This window comes from Lithobates pipiens, unplaced genomic scaffold (genome assembly GCF_037356315.1).
Source record: "Lithobates pipiens isolate NorthernLeopardFrog02 unplaced genomic scaffold, aLitPip1_a1.2 Scaffold_25, whole genome shotgun sequence".
In the NCBI taxonomy this organism is placed as follows: domain Eukaryota; kingdom Metazoa; phylum Chordata; class Amphibia; order Anura; family Ranidae; genus Lithobates; species Lithobates pipiens.
The window spans coordinates 3,562,351-3,589,641 of NW_027507787.1; the positions used below are offsets into that span (position 1 = coordinate 3,562,351).

The following is a 27,291-nucleotide window of genomic DNA, read 5'->3' on the forward strand; positions in this document are numbered from 1 at the left end:
TAAAAATTAATAACGAGTTCTCTGATAAAATAGAGTTGGGGAGAGGGACGAGGCAGGGGTGCCCATTGTCGCCCCTGCTCTTTGCGTTGGCTATAGAGCCTTTGGCATGTGCAATCAGAGCAAACCGGGAAATAGTTGGATTTTTGAGAAAAACGGGGGAGGAAAAAATCTCTCTCTATGCAGATGATATCCTGTTATTTCTGGGGGATATGAGGCACTCATTGCCAAAGGCAATAGGATTGGTGCAAGGGTTTGGAGGCTTCACAGGACTGGAGATTAAATTGGGAAAAGTCGGAATGTCTTCCGTTAGACCCAACTGGTCAACAAACAGCCCTGGGAATCCCCCAAATGGCAACAGTAGATAAGCTGAAATATCTGGGAGTAACCCTGACAAGGGATCCTAACCAGTATATAAATTATAATCTAGTCCCATTATTGGTTAAGTTTAAACAAAAAATTGCTATATGGAAGAGAATGCCTCTCTCGGTGGCCGGGAGATGCAACCTGATAAAAATGATATGGATGCCTCAACTTTTATACATATTGCATAATTCCCCTATATGGATTAATAGATGTTGGTTTAATAAGATCGAGATGTTGTTTAGGGAATTAATATGGAAGGGAGGACAGGCTAGATTGAGGTTGCGGATGCTCCAGCTACCGGGAGAGGAAGGTGGTTTCGCAGTCCCCCACCCGGAGTGCTATTTTTGGTCATCCCAATTACAACAGTTAGGGGGAATAGAAGAGGTGAATGGTGGAACCCCAAACGGGATATTAGTATTAATAGGCTCCCCGCATAGAACGTTGATTGAGACCCTGGAAGCGGATTCATTCCAGTATAGATGCCCCACAGTAAAAATGATGATAAAACTATGGGATATAGTTAAAAAAAAAAATGGGATACAGTAAAATAACAAAGTTTACACCCCTTTGGAATAATAAGAAGCTACAAGAAATATGGCGGGTTGGAAAAATGGTAGAATGGGAAAAATGTGGTATTGTAAGGTTGAGTCAGCTATATGGAGGTAGGGGTTTTAAATCTTTTGAGCAATTACAAAAAGAATTTAAGTTACCACAAAAGTCGTTTTATGCTTATATACAAGTAAGGCACGCTTTAAAGACCCAGCTTGGAAACGTAGTATCAACATGGGAAGAACTGTCCCTGTTACATCTAGTAGCACAAGTAGGACCCACTAAAGGATTAATATCTACATTTTATGCCCAGTTGGGTGCACAGATTAATTGTGAGAAGAAAGGGAGGGTTGAGAAAGGGAAATGGGAGCAAGACATAGGTAATATAACACGAGCGCAGTGGAAAAATATCCTAGAGGCATGTCCAAAAGTCTCAGTCTCTCCCCCCCATAAGATATCCCACTTGATGGTAATTAATAGAGCTTATTATACCCCCCAGAGATTATTTAGATTTGGTAAGAGAGCAGACGATTGTTGTCCTAGGTGTGGGGGGACAGGAAATTTAATACATATGCTCTGGAAATGTCCTAAATTATTTAGATATTGGGAAGGAGTGGTAGAAATACTAAGCAGAGTCTTTAGGACGGTAATAGAATCAAACCCCATAGTGTGTATCCTGGGATATAGAGACGAGAAAGCAGAGAGAAAGGGAGTAACTATCGTAATTCTAAGATGCCTATTTCAAGCTAGAAGAATGATTGCTAGAAGATGGCAATCAAATCTAGCCCCTACAATAGAGGATTGGGTGAGCGCTGTAAACGAATATCTATGTAAGGAGAGAGCGGTATATGCAAAACGAAATAACCTAAAAGAGTTTAACAGAAACTGGCGAGATTGGTTAGTAGAGATGCATACCCCAGTCTAAAACACATTAGGAAAAGGGAGTAGAGAAGGGGGGGGGGGGGGACGGGAACTGGGTGCGGGTAGGGTAGAGGGTAATAAAGGTATTAGAATTACTACAACACAAGTATGTTACATTGAAGGTTAAAAGCACAAATATATACACTTGAGAGGGGGAGGGGGGGTTGTAAAGATATAAAGGGAGGGAAGGAGGGAGGGGGGTATATTAATAGGAAAAATGTTGGAAGAGTAAAAAGAGTCGAGGAGGGGTAAAGGGGGTTATAGTACTGTCTAGATAATGTTTTCATTTTCCTTTTTTTCTGTTCTTCTTATTAAATTATACTCGTTGTATGGATGTATACTTATTGCCCCCTTCTTCCTGGCACTTTAAAACCCAGACTCCTGGTTGGAAGGAATATGTAATGAACTGTTGGCAATGTTATTTGAAAAAGGTGTTTTGTATAGTCTGAAAATTTAATAAAGATTAAAGTAAAAAAAAAAGAATGTGCAATCTCCAGGCACTGAGAACAGGGAGCAGCAGCAGTACAACCAGCTTCCCCAGTGGAGATGCTGCTTCAGGCATTTTAGGAAGGTCAGTGATACACCCCAAACAGCCATGAGACCTAGGGGACCAGATTCCAGGAACATGTTACCCTCTGTCCGAAGGAAACACTAATAACTGGCATGGGGCCTGGAGGACTGCCCTTTTATCTGGTGGGGGTAACATGTTTCCTGTCCTGGTAGGAGGAGCCCTAGGTCTCATGGGCCGTCCTGGAAGAAGCTTAGAGAAAATGTGTTCTGGTCTGATGAAAGCAAGGTTGAACTTTTTGGCCATAATTCCAAAAGATACGTTTGGTGCAAAAAACAAACACTGCAGAGCACCAAAAGAACACCATACCCACAGTGAAGCATGGTGGTGGCATTATGCTTTGGAGCCGTTTTTCTTCAGCTGGAACAGGGGCCTTAATCAAGGTAGAGGGAATTAGGAACAGTTCCAAATACGTCAATTTTGGCACAAAAAAATTCAGGCTTCTGGAACATGAATAGGAACTTCATCTTTCAGCATTACAATGACCCAGCATTACAAGGACCGGGGCGGCACAGCGGTGTAGTGGTCAGCACTCTCGCCTAGCAGTAAGAAGGGTCGCTGGGTTGAATACCAACCACGACACTACCTGCCTGGAGTTTGCATGTTCTCCCTGTGCCTGCTTGGGTTTCCTCTGGTTTCATCCCACAATCCAAAGACATGCAGGTAGGTTAATTGGCTTCTGTCCAAAATTGGCCCTAGTATATGAATGGGGACCTTGGATTGTGGGCTCCTTGAGGGTAGGGACCGATGTAAGTGTACGATGTACAGGGATAGGGACAATTGTAGACACTCACTCAGGTTGAACTGTATGGACTGGTGTCTTTATTCAACCTTACTAACTATGAAACTGAGACCCAAAAGAATACATCCAAATCGACAAAAGAATGGCTTCACCAGAAGAAGATTAAAGTTTTGGAATGGCCCAGAGCCCAGACCTGAATCCTATTGAAAATCTGTGGGGTGATCTGAAGAGGTCTGTGCACAGGAGATGTCCTCGCAATCTGACAGAAATGGAGTGTTTTTGCAAAAAGCATTGGGCAAATATTGCCAAGTCAAGATGTGCCATGCTGATAGACTCATAACCAAAAAGACTGAGTGCTGTAATAAAATCAAAAGGTGCTGCAATAAAGTATTAGTTTAAAGGTGTGCACACTTCTACATATATGCAACCATATTTTATTTTTATTCCCTCCGCCTAAAATATTTCAGTTTGTTTTTCAACTGAGTTGTACAGTTTATACGTCACATTAAAGGTGGATAAAGTTCTGAAATTATTTATCTTTGTCTGATTTTTTTTTTTTTTTTTACATCACAGAAACCTGAAATTTTAACAGGGGTGTGTAGACTTTTTATATCCACTGTACTTGTATTGGTCCAAGCTGGATATGTCAGTACAAGTAACTATACTTAATAATAAAACACAGATGTTACAATCAAACCAGCAGTCCACACTGACATACCATGCGATGATCCAGTACTCCATAAGACAAAGGTGTGCGGCTGTTGTCTTGGCTGTACAGGCTCTTGCTTACCACCTGAATGTGCGCCTGCTGTCTCATCTGCTCTGCAGATTTTACTCCAAAACAAATGTGGCTTCTGGAGACCAAAGACAAAAAGAAATATTTAATTTGAGGTCAGTAGCTTGACGGATATAAATATTGAAGTTGAACAGCTAAATACACAGAAGATATACATATATGTCAACTGTTTAAGCTGCCAAATGTACATTCTGAGATTTATACAGTTCTGCCCCATAGCTTAGCCCTGCCTAGCAGGACAAAAGAACCGATATATTTCTCCTGCTACAGTTCAGCAACATTTGCAGGTCTTGTCCCTCCCCCAGCCTGTTGCTGGACAATAAAAGCAGCACATTAACTCACTCGTATTGCTGCCAACCTGCTCTTTTACTATCAGTATTAGGGATGAGCTCCTACGGGCTCGCACACTCCACAAGAAGTCAGCGTTGCGCTAATCACAGGCAGTGAGACATTGCCCAATCTCTGCAGCTGCGCATCGGAACAATATCTCATTGCCTGTGATTAGCGCAGCGCCGACTTCCTGGCGGGCTCTGCACATGGAGTGTGCGAACACGCAGGAACGCATCCTTAAAATCAGCATACACCTTGCACTACGGTACAACTCATTGGCTCCTCTTTCTTAGAGTCTGCACTCTGATGTACAGGGACTCCAGGAAGATGACACCAAGTGAAATTCAGGTACTTCCGCTACTTGCATTTAAATACATATTCTGTGCAAAATTCAATTTTAAGTGGCCCGCCCCTCCCCCTACCTGGCACACAGACCTGGCCAGCACTCTAAACCATTCTGCACACGTGCAGCTCTGTTTACATGCCAGGAAATGCTGAGGGCAGGTAGACAAGTGCATATTTTTGCAGAGGAGACATTGCATGTCTGAATAACAGTGGAAATTTAGCTCTGCTAATCCTCGTTCACACCATACGTGCGAAAAACTAGAAAAAAAAAAAAAAAAAGATTTGGCTTGTTCAAACCATGTGCCTCTGCACATGCGAGACGTGTGTAATTCATGCATAGAACATACACTCACCAGCCACTTTATTATCAGGTACACCTTGCTAATACCGGGATGGACCCCCTTTTGCCTTCAGACCTACCTTAATTCTTCATGGCTTAAATTCAAAAATGTGTTGGAAACATTCCTCATATTTTGGTCCATAATGACATGATAGCATCACGCAGTTGTTGGAGATTTGTCAGCTGCACATCCATGATGTGAATCTCTCGTTCTACCACATCCCAAAGGTGCTCTATTGGACTGAGATCTGGTGACTGTGGAGGTCATTGGAGTACAGTGATCTCATTGCCCAGTGGTGAGATGATTTGAGCTTTGTGACATGGTGCATTATCGTGCTGGAAGTAGCCATCAAAAGATGGCTAAACTGTAGTCGTAAAGGGATGCACATGGTCAGAAACAATCAGGTAGGCCGTGGTGTTGCTAAATTAGTATTAAGGGGCCCAAAGAGTGCCAAGAAAGTATGCTCCACCAGCCTGAACCATTGATACAAGGACGGATGGATCCATGCTTTCATGTTTACACCAAATTCTGACCCTACTTCCGAATGTTGCAGCTGAATTTGAAGCTCATCAGACCAGGCAACATTTTTCCAATCTTCTATTGTCCAATTTTGGTGGGCCTGTGTGAATTGTAGCCTCAGTTTCCTGTTCTTAGCTGACAGGGAGTGGCACCCGGTGTGTTCTGCTGCTGCAGCCCATCTGCTTCAAGGTTCCATGTGCTCAGATATAGTATTCTGCATACCTTGGTTGTAACCAGTGGGCATTTGAATTACCGTCACCTTTTTATCATCTCAAACCAGTCTGCCCATTCTCCTCTGACATCAACAAAGCATTTTCATCCACACAACTGCCACTCACTGGATATTTTCTCTTTTTCTGAACATTCTCTATAAAGCCTAGGGACGATTGTGTGTGAAAATCCCAGTAGATCAGCAATTTTTGAAATACTCACACCAGCCCGTCTGGCACCAACAACCATGACAATTTAAAGTCCCTTAAATCCCCTTTCTTTCCATTATGACACTAGATTTGAACTTCAGCAAGTAGTCTTCACTGTGTTTAGATGCATTAAGCTGCTGCAATGCGATTGGCCGATTAGCAATGTGTGTTACCAAACAATTGGACAGATGTACCAACGTGGACAGTGAGTGTATGCCACTAGCACACCAAGGATTCTCCAAACTGTTCCAAAGTTTTATTCAGCAGTCACATGATATTTACAAAGACAACATTTCAGAGCTGTGCAGGGCCCCCTCGTCACTTGCCTGAGGAAAGGGCCATGTGCGGCTCAGAAACGTTGCCTTTATAAATACGATGTTACTGCTGAATAAAGCTTTGGGCTAGTTTGGAGAATCCTTGGTGGACTAGTGGCATATATTCTGCTTCAAATGTCTATGGTTTTCAGCCAATGGTTACTGCAGCACCCAGGAATGGCAATATTGTGATTGTAATTTTTTTTGTAGGTCTGTGCAAAGACACAAAGAAATCCACAGTTTTCTATGTGTCCTATTCACAGCATAACACTGCTGTCAAGTGAATTTTCTTTCTATGCAGAGATATGCAACATAAATGCTCTGCAATGACAAAAAGGAAAATAATTTGTCTATGTGCCCTGTTCCCACTGCAATATTGATGCAACATCAGTTTTTTTCAGCGCAGAAAACTGCATACACATTGCAGATTTTCGCGCAAAAAAAACCAGACACGATACCAGCACTGTGTACACAGGGCACATAGACAACAATTATTTTCCTTATGTCCTTGCAGAGAAAAACACACATCTCTGCACATGGTGTGAATGAGGCCTTAAGGGACGGGGCACAAGAAGCGAAGGGACGGGGCAAAAGAAGCGAAGGGACGGGGCAAAAGAAGCGAAGGGACGGGGCAAAAGAAGCGAAGGGACGGGGCAAAAGAAGCGAAGGGACGGGGCAAAAGAAGCGAAGGGACGGGGCAAAAGAAGCGAAGGGACGGGGCAAAAGAAGCGAAGGGACGGGGCAAAAGAAGCGAAGGGACGGGGCAAAAGAAGCGAAGGGACGGGGCAAAAGAAGCGAAGGGACGGGGCAAAAGAAGCGAAGGGACGGGGCAAAAGAAGCGAAGGGACGGGGCAAAAAAAGCGAAGGGACGGGGCAAAAGAAGCGAAGGGACGGGGCAAAAAAAGCGAAGGGACGGGGCAAAAGAAGCGAAGGGACGGGGCAAAAGAAGCGAAGGGACGGGGCAAAAGAAGCGAAGGGACGGGGCAAAAGAAGCGAAGGGACGGGGCAAAAGAAGCGAAGGGACAGCTGGAGCTTCCTCCCCATCACTTTTTTCTCTTGGTGTCAGGAAACCTGTCAGAAGTTATTTGTGCCGATAGAGGAACGAAGTAGCGGGCGGGACAAGAAGGGACGGGACGGGACAAGAAGGGACGGGACGGGACAAGAAGGGACGGGAAGGGACGGGACGGGACAAGAAGGGAAGGGACGGGACGGGACAAGAAGGGAAGGGACGGGACGGGACAAGAAGGGAAGGGACGGGACGGGACAAGAAGGGAAGGGACGGGACGGGACAAGAAGGGAAGGGACGGGACGGGACAAGAAGGGAAGGGACGGGACGGGACGGGACAAGAAGGGAAGGGACGGGACGGGACAAGAAGGGAAGGGACGGGACGGGACAAGAAGGGAAGGGACGGGACGGGACAAGAAGGGAAGGGAAGGGACGGGACAAGAAGGGAAGGGACGGGACGGGACAAGAAGGGAAGGGACGGGACGGGACAAGAAGGGAAGGGACGGGACGGGACAAGAAGGGAAGGGACGGGACGGGACAAGAAGGGAAGGGACGGGACGGGACAAGAAGGGACGGGACGGGACAAGAAGGGACGGGACGGGACAAGAAGGGAAGGGAAGGGACGGGACAAGAAGGGAAGGGACGGGACAAGAAGGGAAGGGACGGGACAAGAAGGGAAGGGACGGGACAAGAAGGGAAGGGACGGGACAAGAAGGGACGGGACGGGACAAGAAGGGACGGGACGGGACAAGAAGGGAAGGGACGGGACAAGAAGGGAAGGGACGGGACAAGAAGGGAAGGGACGGGACAAGAAGGGAAGGGACGGGACAAGAAGGGAAGGGACGGGACAAGAAGGGAAGGGACGGGACAAGAAGGGAAGGGACGGGACAAGAAGGGAAGGGACGGGACAAGAAGGGAAGGGACGGGACAAGAAGGGAAGGGACGGGACAAGAAGGGAAGGGACGGGACAAGAAGGGAAGGGACGGGACGGGACAAGAAGGGAAGGGACGGGACGGGACAAGAAGGGAAGGGACGGGACAAGAAGGGAAGGGACGGGACGGGACAAGAAGGGAAGGGACGGGACGGGACAAGAAGGGACGGGACGGGACGGGACAAGAAGGGAAGGGACGGGACAAGAAGGGAAGGGACGGGACGGGACAAGAAGGGACGGGACGGGACGGGACAAGAAGGGAAGGGACGGGACGGGACAAGAAGGGAAGGGACGGGACGGGACAAGAAGGGAAGGGACGGGACAAGAAGGGAAGGGACGGGACAAGAAGGGAAGGGACGGGACAAGAAGGGACGGGACGGGACAAGAAGGGAAGGGACGGGACGGGACAAGAAGGGAAGGGACGGGACAAGAAGGGAAGGGACGGGACAAGAAGGGAAGGGACGGGACGGGACAAGAAGGGAAGGGACGGGACGGGACAAGAAGGGAAGGGACGGGACAAGAAGGGAAGGGACGGGACGGGACAAGAAGGGAAGGGACGGGACGGGACAAGAAGGGAAGGGACGGGACAAGAAGGGAAGGGACGGGATGGGACAAGAAGGGACGGGACGGGACAAGAAGGGAAGGGACGGGACGGGACAAGAAGGGACGGGACGGGACAAGAAGGGAAGGGACGGGACGGGACAAGAAGGGACGGGACGGGACGGGACAAGAAGGGAAGGGACGGGACAAGAAGGGAAGGGACGGGACAAGAAGGGAAGGGACGGGACAAGAAGGGAAGGGACGGGACAAGAAGGGAAGGGACGGGACAAGAAGGGAAGGGACGGGACAAGAAGGGAAGGGACGGGACAAGAAGGGAAGGGACGGGACAAGAAGGGAAGGGACGGGACAAGAAGGGAAGGGACGGGACAAGAAGGGAAGGGAAGGGACGGGACAAGAAGGGAAGGGACGGGACAAGAAGGGAAGGGACGGGACAAGAAGGGAAGGGACGGGACAAGAAGGGAAGGGACGGGACAAGAAGGGAAGGGACGGGACTAGGGCTGCAACTAACGATTATTTTCATAATCGATTAGTTGGCCGATTATTGTTTCGATGAATCGGTTAATAACCTTTAAAAAAAAAAAAAAAAAAGTAGGTCAAATTGATGTTCATTTTCAACCACAGTGACGGGAAAATTTGGAAATAGAAAACTTCTTAGTTAAAGGAATTTTCAGACAGTGGATGTGGTTTTCGTTCATAAATTACATTCATTTTAAAAACAGAATGTTAAAAACAAGTGAAAATTTCAAACAAAATTCTTTTATTCAGCAAATATACAAAGATTTTTCATCTGAATATTCTGGTCTGAAAATGGATCTGTGTGACCAGCATAAGGCTCGGTACACAACTATGCAGTTTGCTTTTGATCTGTTTCTACAGTGCTTTTTGCTGTACGTTTTGATTTTTGTGCACGTGATTTTACTGCAATTTGCATTTTTTTTGGGCAGATTAAAAAACAAATTGGTGCAAAAACGCATTACATGCTTTTCTGCAGCTTCTCCATTGAAGTATATTGAACCAATAAAGCACCATTTTGCGTTAAAATTCCCTGACCCTTTTGCATGTGAACGTGTCTCATAGGAAACCATGTAAATGAACTGTAGTGCATTTCTGCAAAAAGCACCAATAAACACATAGATGTGAACCAGGTCTAATGCCCTGTACACACGGTCGGAAATTCCGATGGAAAAGTCCCGTCGTAACGAACAAACATCATCACGTTCCAAACAATCAAATTTTCCGACAAATTTGTTCGACCTGTGTGTATGCAACACCAGTTTAGGACAAAATCCATCGGAAAAAAAATCAGACGGATTTTGTTGTCGGAATGTCTGACGGTGTGTACAAGGCATTACACGTTTAGTAACATAATGGGGTTAAAAAAAATTAAATTAACCCTTTATAGTAGAAAAAGGCAGATATTCACTACTATAAGGGGTTCATTTTTTTTACTGTAGAACAGTGAAAGTAATATTTACAGTAGCGATTATTTGCTCTTTTTTGTACTATAAAGGGCTCATTTTAGTTTTTTTAAACCTCATTAGGTTACTGCCCGATTATGAAAATGGCAATGGATTAATTTCATAATCGATTAGTTGATTCAGCCCTAGACGGGACGCAACAAGAAGGGACGCGACAAGAAAGCAAGGGGGAAGGGACAAGAAAGCAAGGGGGAAGGGACAAGAAAGCAAGGGGGAAGGGACAAGAAAGCAAGGGAGAAGGGACAAGAAAGCAAGGGAGAAGGGACAAGAAAGCAAGGGAGAAGGGACAAGAAAGCAAGGGAGAAGGGACAAGAAAGCAAGGGAGAAGGGACAAGAAAGCAAGGGAGAAGGGACAAGAAAGCAAGGGAGAAGGGACAAGAAAGCAAGGGGGAAGGGACAAGAAAGCAAGGGGGAAGGGACAAGAAAGCAAGGGAGAAGGGACAAGAAAGCAAGGGAGAAGGGACAAGAAAGCAAGGGAGAAGGGACAAGAAAGCAAGGGAGAAGGGACAAGAAAGCAAGGGAGAAGGGACAAGAAAGCAAGGGGGAAGGGACAAGAAAGCAAGGGGGAAGGGACAAGAAAGCAAGGGGGAAGGGACAAGAAAGCAAGGGGGAAGGGACAAGAAAGCAAGGGGGAAGGGACAAGAAAGCAAGGGGGAAGGGACAAGAAAGCAAGGGGGAAGGGACAAGAAAGCAAGGGGGAAGGGACAAGAAAGCAAGGGGGAAGGGACAAGAAAGCAAGGGGGAAGGGACAAGAAAGCAAGGGGGAAGGGACAAGAAAGCAAGGGGGAAGGGACAAGAAAGCAAGGGGGAAGGGACAAGAGAGGGGGTCCCTTCACACAGGAACAGAGCTGAGGCCGTCAATCAGTTGAAGCTTCCTCCCCATCACTTTTTTTCCTCTTGGTGTCAGGAAACTTGTCAGAAGTCATTCATGCTGATAGAGGAACGAAGCAGAGGACAGAACTGACACTCAGGCTACGTTCACACTGGGGCAGTGGGCATTAGCAGTAAAATGCCACTAATTTTAGGCGTTTTTCATGTGCTATTTTTTAGCCCAAAAGCACCTGAAAGACGCCCTGGTGAGAAGCGGTCGTAGTGCTCGAGACAAGTACACACTATAGAGGGATATGCCAGGTTTATATTTCATGTTTACAACCACTCTACTGGAATGAATAATTCATTCAACAGGGTCACTCATTCTGCCAATGACTGTCTATGAAGGGATTGCATCCATTTCGGAGAGATCTCCTTCCTCTTCCGGTTGTCTCTACAAGAAAAGGAAATGAAGGGAAATCTCCCCGATGTGACAGTACTTTATCATTCTATGCTATAGAAAGGTGCTGACTGTAGATACACTTTGATGCTATGGCGTGTCCTCCAGGACTGCAATGTATGTAGAAAGCTTTCTTCCACAGGCTGGCCTCATCATGTATGTATGTATGTATGTATGTGACATCAGTAGTTGTGCCGTCACACGCCGCCTTGTATGATGAGAAGCGCAGAGCACACGTCTCCGTACAGGGCGGACCTTCCCACCACACTCACATCTTTTTCGCCACATCGGTTTCCCTGAATTGCTCCTTCATGTTGGCCCCGGACTCCAGCAGTCACCCCGCTCTTCATCTACACGTGAGCTCCCTTCACAACATGAGGAGCATTTCATTGGTTGTCTGTATCACTTCCGGGAGACCGCCACCATAGAGCTGCAGGGAGCAAACGTCAACCTGCTCTCCAGCGCCACCGTCAGGACTATGCTATGGTCCTATTTATTTCCGGGTAGAATTCTTCATACTCTCCTGTTCCTCTGGGCGCCTCTTTTCTTCTAATGACCGCACAACGAAAGATATTACACAAAAAAATATATCAGGACGACAAAATTTCAGTGATAGGCGGGCGCAGGGCAGAGATTGAGGGCTCGTTCCACCAATCGGCGCTCTCCGTATGTGCTCGCGTAGACACGCCCTCTTCCTCTTTCTGCTGCAATTTGATTGGCGGAGAAAGGCTCGCTCTTTCTTTCCTTCGCCCCTGAGAGAGACGGTGGCAAGATGGTGAGTGCGGGCTGTAATATCGGCGGGATATCGCGGCCATCCGGCCTCGGAGGTCTCTGTACTGCCGCCAGTGTGTTCTCCCGGAGTGTGCGAGGAGGATGGCCGGGGTATTTGGGGACGGAATGTGATGTGGTGTAGGAAATAAAGCGCTGAGTGGAGGATCGGCTGCTGGCGGCCTACTACCCTGTGAGTGTTGGGTGCGGGGCGCTGGTGCTGCCTGCCTAGTGCTGTAGTAGCGCGCCTCTTGTACACTCGTTGTCATTCAATGTATAGAGCGTCCCCCTCCCCTCTCTTCGGTCATCTCTCTGCTCTCCCAGGCTGGGAGGTCTCTCCATCAGTCAGCACAGACTTGGCTCCTTAGTGAGCTCAGCTGGGGGGCTTCTAATGAGGGTTGTGTGCAAGTCTGAGGAATGTCTCCTAATGGTGTTCACTATTCTTACACCCGCTGATGTCACCGCGCTCCGCACACCACACTTCATGTACCGTCCCTGTGATTGGGGCTCCTGTGTGATGTCCCCGCGCTCCGCACTTCATGTCCCGTCCCTGTGATTGGGGCTCCTGTGTGATGTCACTGCGCTCCGCACTTCATGTACTGTCCCTATGATTGGGGCTCCTGTGTGATGTCACCGCGCTCCGCACTTCATGTACTGTCCCTGTGATTGGGGCTCCTGTGTGATGTCACTGCGCTCCGCACTTCATGTACTGTCCCTGTGATTGGGGCTCCTGTGTGATGTCACCGCGCTCCGCACTTCATGTACTGTCCCTGTGATTGGGGCTCCTGTGTGATGTCACCGCGCTCCGCACTTCATGTACTGTCCCTGTGATTGGGGCTCCTGTGTGATGTCACCGCGCTCCGCACTTCATGTCCCGTCCCTGTGATTGGGGCTCCTGTGTGATGTCACTGCGCTCCGCACTTCATGTACTGTCCCTGTGATTGGGGCTCCTGTGTGATGTCACCGCGCTCCGCACTTCATGTACTGTCCCTGTGATTGGGGCTCCTGTGTGATGTCACCGCGCTCCGCACTTCATGTACTGTCCCTGTGATTGGGGCTCCTGTGTGATGTCTCCGCACTTCATGTCCCGTCCCTGTGATTGGGGCTCCTGTGTGATGTCACTGCGCACCGCACTTCATGTCCCGTCCCTGTGATTAGGGCTCCTGTGTGATGTCACTGCGCACGCCGTACTCCATGTACCGTTCCTGCAGAGCCCTGTGATTGGGGCTGCTGTGTGATGTCATCGCGGCCTTGGCCATTTAAATGGCCCGAGACTGCGAACCCATAAGGGAGGAGAGGGAAGCCCCGGCTGCAGAGGTGATCGGTTTTGATCCGTTTTAAAGCGCAGTGTTACCCGTACCAGCGTTAAAGGTAAAACATTTTTCATCTTCTATGCATTAAGGTGAAAAAACATCTGACAGTGCCGGGGCCCCCCGTTTTACTTACCCGACCCCTCGAAAGTCCTGCGCTCGCCTCCGACATCCTCTTCGCCACTCAGCCTGGCCGCTGATTGGCCGGAGTGGATGGATTGAAAGCAGGGCAGCCATTGGCTCGCACTGCTGTCATTCACATCCAGTGACGCAGGGGGGTTGGGCAGAGTGATACAGTGAGCGGCTATGACTGACGGCTGTATCACGGGAGCGCGCCCGCAAGTGCTTCTCGCCATGCGAGGGAGCTCACATGAACGTGAGAGGTACTTGCGGGAGGAAGCTGAGACAGCGGCTGAGGGGCCCCAGAAGAGCAGGTTCGGGGCCACGCTGTGCAAAACCAGCTGCACAGTGGAGGCAAGTATAACATGTTAGTTTAAAAAAATAAAATAAAAAAAATTCTCTTTACAACCCCTTTAACCACTTCAATACAGGGCACTTTCACCCCCTTCCTTCACACACCAATTTGCAGCTTTCAGCGCTGTCACACTTTCAATGACAATTGCACGGTCATGCTACGCTGTACCCAAATTAGATTTTTATCATTTTGTTTGCACAAATAGAGCTTTATTTTGGTGGTATTTATTCACCACTCTGGTTTTTATTTTTGTTTTTTGCTGGCTAGTGTCCTAACTGATAACATGCAGCACTGAAGCAGCTTCCTTGGCTGTAAAGGATAGACGGGTTTAATTCCGCTCTGTCTGCAGATTGGCCTCTACAAATTCAGCAGTGCTATAAAGTGGAACTTCACTCTCCCAATCAACATTGACTATTTTTGTAATCCTTATGCTGCTATAATTCGCAAATAGTTAGAAAAGTATATCATATTTGCTTTTTTAAACCTTTTTTACATTTCTTCTGTTCCTGGTTTCCAGGCCTAAGCTAATGTGATACATCCCAGGAGTCTTAAGGTGGGGAGGAAGGGTTTTTACAGCTAGCACATCCTCCATGTGTGCCTAAGCTAAGAGCAGATGGATTCCAGGAAGTAAATGCTACAGGAATCATCTGCCCTTACTCAAGATGGCCACGGGCAGAATACTATGGGGCGTTTTTTTTTTTTTTTTTCAGTGGGCATTGATCTTCTCCCACATCTACTTTAACCACTTGCCGACCGCCGCACGACGATGTACGTCCTATTTTTGAAGAGGGATATCTCGGTAACGGCAGCAGCTGCTGCCACAACCGAGATATCCATCTCTTCAGGTGGCGGTCGGCTGTACGATAACGACGATATCGGCGGCGGGGGAGGTGCCTCCCGCACCTTCCGCCACTTACCGGAGCCGTCGGTAGTGGCGGAGGCGATCGGGTCCTCTTCCTAGCTGGGCATAGAGACAAGTGAGGCTAAGATGGCCCCCACTCGTCTCTATACCATAGGAGGGCGGCAGCGACGTCAAAACGTCACTTCCGCCCATACCTCTTAAAGGTATATTTTTTTTAAATGTCAGATTTTTTTTTTTTTGTTGTTGCATTTTAGCCCAAATATGAGATCTGAGGACTTTTTGACCCCAGATCTCATATTTAAGAGGACCTGTCATGCTTTTTTCTATTACAAGGGATGGTTACATTCCTTGTAATAGGAATAAAAGTGATCCATTTTATTTTATTTTTTTAAAGTGTAAAAATAAAATCAATTAAAATAAATAATAAATTTTTATTTTTTTTTTTAAAACACCCCGACACAGAAGCGGGTGCATACGTGAGTAGCGCTCGCATATGAAAATGGTGGTCAAACCACACGTGAGGTATCGCCGCGATCGGTAGAGCGAGAGCAATAATTCTAGCCCTAGACCTCCTCTGTAACGCAAAAATGCAACCTGTAGAATTTTTTAAATGTCGCTTATGGAGATTTTTGAGGCTAAAAGTTTGACGCCATTCCACGAGCGGGGCGCATTTTTGAAGCGTGACATGTTGGGTATCAATTTACTTGGCGTACCATTATCTTTCACAATATAAAAAAAAATTGGGCTAATTTTACTGTTGTCTTATTTTTTTTTTATTCAAAAAAGTGCATTTTTTCCCAAAAAAGTGCGCTTGTAAGACCGCTGCACAAATACGGTGTAAAAAAAAAAGTATTTCAATGACCGCCATTTTATTCTCTAGGGTGTTAGAAAAAAAACAATATAAAATGTTTGGGGGTTCTAAGTAATTTCCTAGCAAAAAAAAACTGTTTTAAACATGAAAACACCAAGTCTGAAAAAGAGGCCTGGTCCTTAAGTGGTTAAAGTGTAGGACAGGGATCTGCAATTAGCGGACCTCCAGCTGTTGCAAAACTACAAGTCCCGTCATGCTTGTGGCTGTCAGTCTTGCTATCCCTCATGGGACTTGTAGTTCTGCAACAGCTGGGGGTCCGCTAATTGCATATCCCTCATGTAGGTTCACCTTTTACAGAATATCTGAAAGGTTGCCATACACTGCACCATGTAAAGGTGCTCACCAGGTAATTTGCCCCTTGTCTATACAAGCTGAGAGGTACGGAAAGGTGATTAAGCTGTAGGGATTTGAAATCCCTAGACTGGTGAAGCAACGTTGTGATCCCCGACAGCAGGATTGGGGGACTACAGACCGGGGGGGGGGGGGGGGTCCAGTAAGGTGACCAGATTTCCTGTAAAGGTGAACTTGCACTTCATGTATACAGTAAAGAAGTGTAGTGGGAGCTGTTATGTAGTGAGATGGGGCTGGCTTTGGCTGTGAATTGGGACATGTCTTGTGCTTGTCCAAACTTGCGTTTTGCTGAACGATTATTTGTTTTTGTCCTAAATATGTGACCCTCTTGATTTCATTTATTTTCAGAACGACAGCGTCACTATTAGAACTAGGAAGTTTATGACCAACAGACTGCTTCAGAGGAAGCAGATGGTATGTATTTGTAAAATATTCCTGTTTTTTGGTATTGAACACGTTCTATACTTAGAATATGAAGCTTCATAGTTCCACTCTTGGATATAAACATAGCTATTTCAGATGTACGTTTTAATCTTATGCTGATAGCTTTATGGGATTGCTATTTTCCAATAGGATTTTTCTGAACCAGAGTTGTGTTTTCTGATGCATAGCAAAAAATCTACTTATCAACTTTTCCTTGTTTTACAGGTCATAGATGTACTTCATCCTGGAAAAGCCACTGTCCCAAAGACTGAAATCAGGGAGAAGCTGGCCAAAATGTACAAGACTACCCCAGATGTGATCTTTGTATTTGGCTTTAGGACTCACTTTGGAGGTGGCAAAACAACTGGTTTTGGCATGATCTACGATTCCCTGGACTATGCAAAGAAAAATGAACCCAAGCACAGACTTGCCAGGGTAATTACAGTGGACAGTTCAATTATTTGACATGTAAAACTAATTTTGGTGGAGGTGACAGATGAGGTGTGTTTTCCGATTGGGACTGGCCCTTCGGAATAGGTCTGCTTTGTTAAAATAAGAGTCTAAGGCTCCATTCCCACTTGTACAACTCCAAAGTCACACAACTTTGGATGGGTTCAACTTGGCTTGTTGTCCCTCTGCAAAGTTGGACCCACTGTTGCAAGTTAAACATTCAGGTATGGGTTTCATGCAACTTTTAAGGGTTAACATTGAAGTCTGTGGCTCAAGTTGCATGAAAGTTGCCAAAGTAGTGCATGAACTATTTTGAAGTTACTGCACCTTTAAAGTGATTGTAAAGTCTCGTTGGTTTTTTTTTCTCTAAAAATAACAAACGTGTCATCTGTTCTGTGTAGTGGATTTGTACAGAGCAGCCTGGTCCCTCTTTTGCTCTTAGCCCCTTTCTCCTGTCGAGTGCCCCCCCCCGGCTTGCTATGGGGGCACCTGTGCCAAGTCACAGCTCCCTGTGTCCATTCAGACATGGATCCCCGGTTTGACCCCACCCTCTCTCTCCTGGTTAGCTCCTGCTGCTGTCAGTCAGTTAGCCAATGGCGCTGCTGTGTCTTGGCCAATCAGGAGGAGAGTGCCGAAGGGCCCAAAGCACTCGTGGATATCGCCGAAGAGATGTGTGCCTCAGGTAAGTAACGAGTGCTGCTGCACACAAGGCTTTTTATCTTAATGCATTAAGATGAAAAACAACCTGACTTTACAACCACTTTAAGTCACACATATATGAATTATCGTTGGTCCAAAGTCGCATTACAAGTCACAAGTGTGAATGGCGTGTAAAGCTGTGTAAGAATGTGTGTTTATTTCATGGTATCTGCCCTCATGAAGACTTTTTTTCTTTTTAAAGCATGGCTTATATGAGAAGAAAAAGACTTCTAGAAAACAGCGTAAAGAAAGGAAAAACAGGATGAAGAAAGTCAGGGGCACAGCCAAAGCAAGCGTGGGTGCTGGTAAAAAGGTAAGAGTATGAAACGGCAATGGAAACACTCAAAATATGATGCACTTCTACATCAGTAATCATGTCTCTCTCGTCCCCCCATTCACACAATGTTTGGAGTACAGAAGGTAAAAGGCTATTCCTAGAGAATAGTTGGCTGTTGGTTGTCAGGATATTCAGGAAATTGATTGTCCTCGAAAGCTTTCGTTTTAAATAAACCTGCTTAGTGCTACATATTCCTGCCCTGCTAGTTTGTGGAGGCAGTGTTCATTTGATGTCCTTTTTTGCCAAATGGATAATGGGCATAAATTAACAATGCAATTTACAAAATTGCTGTATTGGCGTATCCTGTAGAATCCATTGTACATCGGATCATCTTCATCATACCATACATTCCTGACAATCTCACCACTTCTCATTTAGACTTTTAGTGAAAGGAGATTGGCACAACTCCAGGCTCAGTTATTCGGTTGTTTCTAATAATGGTCATTCCTGTATTTAAAGCAGATCTATCTGGCAAAAAAACATTTTTACAACTATAGCTAAACCAGTGCTGCTGTGTGAGATATCTGTATGCTTTGTTTCATGCTCAACATTTAAGCAGTCTCCATGAAACCTGCAATTGTAAATGTTCATGACTACATTAGAGCAATCAGTCGGTTTTACTGGTACAGAGCATGCTTACAAGATTCCCAGTGGGCACTTTGTGCTCGTGGATGACATTCAGTTATTCAGTTTTTTTTTTTTTTTTTTTTTTTCCCTACAGGTAAGCCTATAAGGCTTTACCAGTAGGTAAAATGAATATCTCCTAAACCTACACTGTTTAGGAGATATTTGCTTTGCATGCAGCTGCAGACGCTGCCAGACCTTCCTGGGAATAAGACTCCCGTGTACATGTGCAGGAGTGACGTCATTGCGGCTCTGGCCACTCTGTCGGAGCCGCGAACCTGGAAGACATGCCGAGGGAAAAGTGTCAGTTCCCTCAGCGTGGACCAGGATTAGATACCAATGCCTCGTTTTAAGGTAAGTATTTCATAATGAGCTAGTATTCAGTGCATACTAACTAGCTCATTATGCCTTTTTGCCTTTACAGGTGTGTGTGGGTGTTGTATAGCCACAGAAAAAAAAACTGCTTTAAGGCAACACAAATATTAGAAAGTGAGATAAGGGTTGGTATTTCTAAAGCCTTGTTCACATTTCATATAGTGAGAACACGTGTTCCCACTTGCAAATTTATTTTTTCTTTTGCATGCTATTGACATGTAGTTCTGCGTGTCACGCATAGGGCAGCCCAGTCACTTGAATAGGCTGCCATATGTGTCATGCCAAAAACTCATGTACCAAATTTTGGCACTGAGCCAGGCACTTTTTTTTATGTGCATTTTGCCCCATGGCAATTGCAGCAAAATTTCACTGGGGTGCTATTAAGAATAAATGGCACCCAATTTTGTTTTGTTTGTATGGTAGATCTGCTTTAAAAGTAAATGGTAAATAATTGAGCCTTGGACTTTTTGGAAGTAGTGACCTGTAGTAGTCTGCATGACCTGCCTACCATCTCTAGTAGTTTTGTCTGATGATTTTTACTTTTGTTTCACACTTTCTTGGCATCTTCCTTCAGAAATGAAGTGATCAACAGGTACGGTAAATGCATGGGTGTGCATCCAAACCTCACAAGCCACACTCCTAATTAGATGTGCATGCCTGCTATTTTGTGAGCCCCATTGTACTGTTAGCAATTCTGTTTAACATGCTGTTTAGAAGAGTTTATTGGTGAAAATAGACTTGTAGAGCAGAGTTTTTACCTGTAAGTTAGAATGTTCTCCATATAAGCATTGAAAATCAAATGTTGCCTCTTGTAGGCTGTTATGGGTTTGTTCACACTCTGCAGCTTGTAATACAAACAATGTGGAATAACACAGCAACTAGTGTTTTCATATGGAGCCATGTTATGTGAGAAAACCCTAATGTGCTGCAACCTTTCGGATATATCGTCCTGCAGCTCCCATTCAAAGTAATTTTAATGGCATCTATTCAAAATGTAGCACATTTGAGAACATACAGCAGCTTACTTTGATTCATATAGTGTGAACAAATCCTCACTGCTTTAGTCATATTGAGGTGTTTGTTATAAAAAAAAAAAGTGGATTGCAAAAACAAGAACAATTACGTTCCTTTTTAAAGTGGTTGTATACCCACCCGCTTTAAGATTAAATGTTAACAAAATTACAAATTATGTCTAGGTCCGATTTCTTTAAATTCAAATGTGGGAGAAATATATGTATGCTCTCAGTCGTTCAAGATTTAGTGGAGCTTTACCGTCGAATTAGCGGTGCGCTTTTAACCCCTGCTAGCGGCGAATAAAGCATTAACTGTTTAGCGCTGCTGCCGAAGCGCTTTGAAGGTGCTTCGGCAGCGTGCCTATTCATTTTAATGGGCAGGAGTGTTGTATACGCCTTTAGCATCCTGCCAGTGCAGCTCCCCAGTGTGGTAGCAGTCTGGCTTTCACACTGGGACCTCAGGAGAGCCGTTTTTTCAGGTGCTATTTTTAGCCCAAAAGCTCCTGAAAAATGCCCCAGTGTGAGAGGGGTCTTGGAGTAAGTGTCTGGTCAGGGCGACTTGCCTTCACACTTGTTTGGTCAGTGTGACTTGGTATATTGAAGCCAAGGGATCAGTGTGACAGACTGACATCTAATGCCTTTATTGAGGGTGGTATTAAAATCGCTAAGCCAGATTGCAGGCGATGCACCATAAAGGAGAATCCACCATTGTTGTGGCAGCGCAGGGTTTTGTATGGGGGAGGTGTGGGCATGCAAGAAAATACATCTCCAATGTGGAACTGAGATTGACTCCACTATCTCAAAATGCATAGCTTTGGCTTTGCATAGGAAAACTCCCCTGGAATGGAATTGGTGTGTGGCAAACTCCCACCTTATTCAGAGGTCTCTTTAGGGCACAAATCCTAATTGGCCTACCATGTGGGTCTCTACCAATGGAAAAATGTCAGCATGTTGGAGATTGCAGCAGATCTCTTTATTATAGAGACCTTTCACATATCATGTGAGAAATTTTTGGAGGGGGGGGGGGGGGATCGGTTAAATGAGAGAGGGGTGGAATAAGGAGGGGGGGGGGGAGATAGAAGCCTGCTACTGCAGCCTGTGGTGTAGAACAGTGTCTGCTTTAAATAGTTGTATGAAATACTGGCTGAGGTGAACGGCAGTACTCGCAAACCAGTGGTACTGGGTGCTAGCATTTGTTTCAGTGGGCTCTGGAGGGTAATTTTGGTGTTGCTTCCAAGGATCGTGCACCTTGTCACAGTACTTTGGCCGAGAAGTCAAGGAAGGTGGCTAGTTTTTCATTGTTGAATGAAATGTTGCCCTTCTCCCTGGTGAGGCAGAGGGATTGTATCTTGGTACTTGTAGCTGAGTTTTGCCATGAAGGTTCATGGTGGGGAAGCTGCTTTTCTACCAGGTGATGGGTGTGCTATTGATGCATACTATTTATTCAGGGATCTTCATAGTTTTTGGCCAACATTAAGAGCTAAAATAAGGAGGCAGGACACCAGTTTCTCTGCTTAAAGAATTAGTGATTTAATTGGAATTTATGAACAAGTTCCCTGAATTATTAAATGTAGAACTTTACATTTAATGGAAACTTAAAGCAATACAAAATTATGTGTATATTGTAAAAATAGTGAAGTTGTATGCATATTAAGTCTCTAAACGAAATCAATCAGTGCTGAACAAATGAACTAAGATACATACAGTTTGTACTAAAATACTGCGGCTAGAATACTATAGGTCAAAATACCAAATCCCACAATAAAAATGAAAAACAGTACAGCGCAGAAAAAAAACTAACAAAGTAGTAACATGTATAGAAAAATCTATAAATAAACGAAATATAGGATAGCTAAGATGAGCTTCAAAAAGTCCACAAGTGCAGTGTGTCTTCATTCAGCATAAAAAGGTGATGATGTGATCCCTTCCACCAAAGAGCAAGATGGACTCTCACCTTAAACAATGGACCCCTGATAAATCAGACCGGTCAAAAACGCATATTCCCACCAGGGGTTAAACGCAGACATCATAATACAGACAGGAGTGCTCAGGAAATGGATCCTTTTCATATCCCATATACCAGCATCATTCCACATGAAAGCATAAGAAGACTAAATCTAGTGCTTTCCTTTTCAAAAAGATTTATTTAAAAAAATAGACAAACTGGTACACTCATATGCTGTTGCACTGATTTCCAGTGCCAAGTAGTAAGCGAAATACAAATTCAGTGAATATCCATGCACGGATCAGCGTTATGGCTTGCGGGTGACGTCACGACTGTCACGTGGTCCGTACGCTTTGTGTCCCCGAAAGTAGGCGGGACTTCATCAGCGGCGACGGCGTGACGTCGAACAGCCTCTTTTAAGCTAACACTGATCAATGGCCATTAAGAAAAACATATATGCGCAAATCGACTACACAGGTTGAATGTATCCAACGTGACCCCAGAAGCCAGAATGCGTGCACATGATCGAATAGAGAGAGGAAGTAAACAATGAAATAAAATTAATATATCGACCGGAGGGACAGAGCAAGAACGGAATGCAATTTCAAACAGTGATTTTGACGAAACGTTATCATTCGTGACACATCAGGTTTCCCAGTGCACTTATTGGATATTTTCTTGCGCATTGCAATTGGTAAATCTTGATGGTTAGGCCAAGCAAAGTAACTAGACAGTGTAAATCTGTGTACCTGAAGTGAAATATCCAGTGCTGCCTAACCTGTGTTAAAAACAAAGGGCATACGTGCCCATTTTCAGTCAAGTGATCCACAGTACAGCTCTGCCTCAAAAGAGAGGGCACATCAGCCTTGTGCATTGTCCTTGGACATATTATTAAAATCTATGCAAATGATATCCAGATGATTTGGTCTACTGACAAGACTCCACATGGTACCAGGGGAGATTTCAAGGGCCACTGCTAGCTGACGCGTTTTAAAGGGATGCCTTCTTCCTCAGAGCCTAGCCATCTGGAGCTCATTTGTATCTAGCCTTTCCCCACATGTTTGGGTTTTCACTAGGCTAGTGCGCCCTTTACCCCCCCCCCCCCCCCCCCCCCGACGGTTAGGATACCACTAACCTTAAGGGCAGCAAGGCACTATTCACCACAAACTCTAGTCCACCTGGTTACTCACTCATGTGCAGGATGTTTTGTCTTTCAGCTGTCTCCCCATGGTCAGTTTGCAGCACCTGCAGGGGAGATGGAGTGCCTTCTGTTCTCCATAAGACCAAAGTCTGCTGTATAGGACCCTTAAGGCTTATGGGGGGGGGGGGGGGGATGCATGTGCGGTACACTCCTGGACACCAGCTTAGTAAAGAGTACTGTGTAGAAGTGTGAAGGCTTGCGGCCTGGGGATGTCAGCAACTGGTCATACTATACTCAAATTAACCAAAATCCTTTTGACTGGAACTGTTCTTTGATTTGTGAATATTTTACTTTTGTATTTACTTTGGCAGTTTTGTGTTATGTTGCTGGTTTTCATTTTTTTACACAAGTTTAATTTTGAATACTGATAAGTTTTAAGAAAGGAAGCAATTAAGTCTTAGCACTGCAGCAGTACTTTCCATTGCAATTCTGTTTTAGCTGATGTAGCTTGGCAAACATTTTTACTTCTGTGTAATTCATATATTGATTTTTTTTTCTGTAAAATGGTCTTTTCTAATATTTTTCTCTTTACCTTTTTTTTCTTGTCTTTTCTGCAACCTCAGTGAGTTTGGGTCTAGTTTTCACAGGTATATATAATAGTTTGTAATAAGCATGACTGCATGAAAATGTTTAGCGTGTCACCAGGGCTGGATCTAATATTTGCTGTTGGCAATACAAGAGTTGCTGCATGAGTTGGTACAGTGCTTAACAGGTTCAAGTTAAAATGACACCAAAAATTGCTTCTCAGAACACCATATTTAGATTTTTTTTTTTTTTTTTTTTTTTTTTTTTTTTTACAATATTTATTTAACTATTTACTTTTTTTTCTCTTTACAGAAGGACTAAAGGATCCCAAGAGGAACTATCTGAAGATTGTACTTTATTTCAGGATCTTGTAATTAAAATTATAAAAATTGATGGCCTTTGTGTGGTGGTTTATATTTTTTGCAATGTATTCTGATATGTAGTCAGTCAAATGGTATTGGTTATGTATTATCAGGCAGGTGAAAATCACTTCTAAAACTATCAGCAGAGCCACATATGCTAATCCTAAAAGTTTAACTTGCAGTGCTTTACATATACATTCACATCAGTCCCTACCCTCAAGGAGCTTACAACCTAAGGTCCCTAACACACATTCCTGCATACTAGGGCCAGTTTAGGCTCTGATTAACCTACCAGTGTGTGTGTGGGGGGGGGCTGAGTACCCAGAGGAAACCCACACAGGGAGAACATGCAAACTCCAGGCAGATGGCGTGGAACCAGCAACCATTTTTGCTTCTAGGCGAAAGTGCTAAACACTACACCACTGTGCTGCTTTTGTAGTCACATTAAGCAGCGCTAAACACAAATTTTTTATTTCTTTTTAGTCCATGTTAGGACTACATAATTTTTTACTTTCAAAAATAGTTATCCCTTTTGTACGTGTCTTATTCCTGCCCTGTGTGCACCATGTACACTTTGTCTAAGTGCTTCCTGTGGCCATGTGCAAGCTCCAGCAAAAACTAAATGTGCTTTTACTGTGGGAACTACAGCATAATGTGTTAATGCACTGTACAATTGCTTAAGCTCCAGCTCAGGAGTATGCAGGGAAGGTAGAGCTGTGCTTCAGCGTAGTTGTGGGTTTGTAGCCTAGGACAGGAAGTGACTGTTGACCTTTTTAAGCAGTACATTAAAAGAAGAAAAAAAAATAGATCTATAATATATCTCAAGTCTGCATACCCTGCCAGAAATTGTGAAAATGACTGATCATGCCAAACTGTCTTTTATTCAAAGATGGTAATCACATGAAGCTGTTATCGCAGTTTTTTGGGTTCTTTTTAAAAATCATAAAAGAAATGGCCCTGATAAAATTGACATACCCTGGAATGTTTGGCCTTGGTACAGACTCGGAAGGTAGCGCAGACAGGTTAAAATGGCAATTAAAGTTTAATTTCCCACATTTGTGGCTTTTTAAATCACAATGGGTGTCCTAATAAATGGTGAGTTTAGCTCACATGGATCCACTAAACAGGCTAGACACTGGGCCATGAGGTGGTAAAGAACAATCAAAAGACCTGCATAACAAAGTAATGAAGCTTTAAAAAGATGCCTAAAGCCTTCAATATGCCAGTCAGTACTGTTTAATCATTTATTAAGAAGTGGGAAATTAGGGGCCCTTTGATACCAAGCCAAGGTCAGGTAGACCAGGAAAGATTGCAGGCACAATTGGTGGAAGAAATGACCAGGATGCGAAGAAAACATAACCACACTGTCTTTTTGGAGAGCAGCCTGTATTACTCCTGCAGTTATTTTTAAGGAACACAATTAATTGATACTTAAACAAAAAAGAGCTGCGTGGTTGAGCTGCCAGAAGGAAGCCTTTACTGCGCCAATGCCACAAAAAAATCCAATGAAACGTGTCAAGGTGGTGTTGGGCATATTGTAACCACACTTTTTTTTTATGGAACTTGTACAGTAAAGGCTCTTTCTGGCAACTTGACCATGCAGCTCTTTTTTGTTAAAGTATCGTCGTATTGTGCTCAATAAAAACAACCACGCCATCTCTTTTCCAGAGCAGCCTGTATTTCTCCTGAGGCTACCTGTGGGTTTTTTTTTTTGTATCCCGAACAGTTCCTGTGGCTGAAAGCTTCCTTGATCTACCTGACCTTGGCATCAAGAGATCCACCAAATGTTCCACTTATGTGATTGAACAGTACTGACGGGCATATTCAAAGCTTTGGATATTTTTTTTTCTTTTTATTTATCCTTTTCCATCTTTGAAAAGTTTCATTACCTTGTTATGCAGGTCTTTTGACTGTTTTCTTTTCTAGCTCTTCATGGCTTAGTGCATCCATGTGAGAGCTCACAAACTCATTGACTATTTATGCGCACACACTAATTGTGATTTAAAAAGCCACAAATGTGGGAAATTCACCTTTTTTTAATTTCCATTTTAACCTGTCTGTGCTACAGTCTGTGTCTGTACCAAGGCCAAACATTGCAGGGTATGTACACTTTATCAGGGCCATTTGGGTGACTTCTGTTATTTAAAAAGGCTCCAAAAAGATGTGATAATTGGCTTTGTGATTGTTATACTTAAGTGTGTGGTTTTTTATTTTATTTTTTTATTGCTATTAATGCCAAAATTTCACAATTTCTGTCAGGTTATGCAAACATTTGAGCACAACTGTGCATGCAGTATGTATATCACTGGGTGAGACTAATGTTCTGGGAGGATGTATCTGCACGTCCTTCCACTTTTGGCATTTGTGTATGGCACAATCTGAACACAGCACATCATTGATTGGGGTACATGGCTGCTGTGATTGGCCCTGTATCATAAAATGTAAACACATCTGCTTTTTTCCCCCTCACACAGACCAAGTGTGAGGGGGAGAGCTGACTGGTGTGGGAGTTACAAGTGTTTTTGCAGGGTTTTCAGTGTCAAAACAGACAGAACATCTACAAAGCCTGATTGCAGTAACACACAAACATCTGTCATGGGGTACCATCAACCTGTCATACTGTGTCACTGTCATGCAAGTACGAAGTTGGCAAAAACCAGAACTCCATGTCTTAAAAATTGTACCAAGCAAGCTCTCGCTGTTGGATTTGGGTTCTATCTAAGAACCTGTTGAACAGTGGGTCAGCTACTGAATCGGTGGAGGAAAGGGTGCCTACAAAAAAGGCCTTCTGAAGAGCAGCAGAGCTGTACATCCTGGTGAAAGTGCAGGCGCCACCAGAGTAATACAGCTGGATGGTAGTACAAGTAGTGAGGTGTCGCATAAGATTAGGACCAATACTGATGTTCCAGAGGTGCTTTAAAATCCTGTATGGCTGCCCTCTAATTCAGCAGCACGTATAGTCCTCCCATTTACAGTGCAGCCAGTCCCTCGGACAGTAAACAAAAATGTTACTCACATTCATTGCTATATAAACAAATTATTGAAAATTTGAAGAACCCTTTCTTTTTCTGTGTGAGTCTATAAACCATAATTTGAAAATTGAACATTCCGGATGTACTGACTAATTTCTTGAGGCCTTAAAATGCCAGGACAGGTCAAATACCCCACAAATGAGCCATTTTTACAGTAATTAGTACAGGCCAAAGTTTTTAGTAAGAGACATTGAAAGGTGTTTTATTTATTTTTT

General features: G+C 44.6%; 2 protein-coding genes across 5 annotated transcripts in view; one reads left to right on the forward strand and one right to left on the reverse strand.

Moving 5' to 3' along the window:
* POLR3A (RNA polymerase III subunit A) overlaps nt 1–12,037 on the reverse strand; it is a 113,915-nt gene extending 101,878 nt beyond the window's left edge. For both annotated transcript variants that reach the window (XM_077453972.1, XM_077453971.1), the window contains exons 1-2: nt 11,726–12,037; nt 3,862–3,997 (exon numbers count right to left, since the gene is read on the reverse strand). In XM_077453972.1, coding sequence (XP_077310098.1) covers nt 3,862–3,997; nt 11,726–11,766 — 177 coding nt within the window. In that variant the 5' untranslated portion in view covers nt 11,767–12,037. The remainder of the gene's footprint in view (nt 1–3,861; nt 3,998–11,725) is intronic.
* A 92-nt stretch (nt 12,038–12,129) lies between these two features.
* On the forward strand, nt 12,130–24,075 carry RPS24 (ribosomal protein S24). Of its 3 annotated transcripts, XM_077453975.1 has the most exons (7): nt 12,130–12,228; nt 16,439–16,504; nt 16,739–16,948; nt 17,865–17,975; nt 19,573–19,590; nt 23,721–23,744; nt 23,995–24,075. In XM_077453975.1, the coding sequence occupies exons 1-5, from the start codon at nt 12,226–12,228 to the stop codon at nt 19,576–19,578; spliced, it is 396 nt and encodes a 131-aa protein (XP_077310101.1). In that variant the 5' UTR covers nt 12,130–12,225; the 3' UTR covers nt 19,579–19,590; nt 23,721–23,744; nt 23,995–24,075. The 3 variants fall into 3 exon arrangements, with proteins under 3 accessions (XP_077310101.1, XP_077310102.1, XP_077310100.1); XM_077453976.1 differs by lacking the exon at nt 19,573–19,590 and having other exon boundaries at nt 12,131–12,228; XM_077453974.1 differs by lacking the exons at nt 19,573–19,590; nt 23,721–23,744 and having other exon boundaries at nt 12,131–12,228.
* Nucleotides 24,076–27,291: the final 3,216 nt, after the last annotated feature.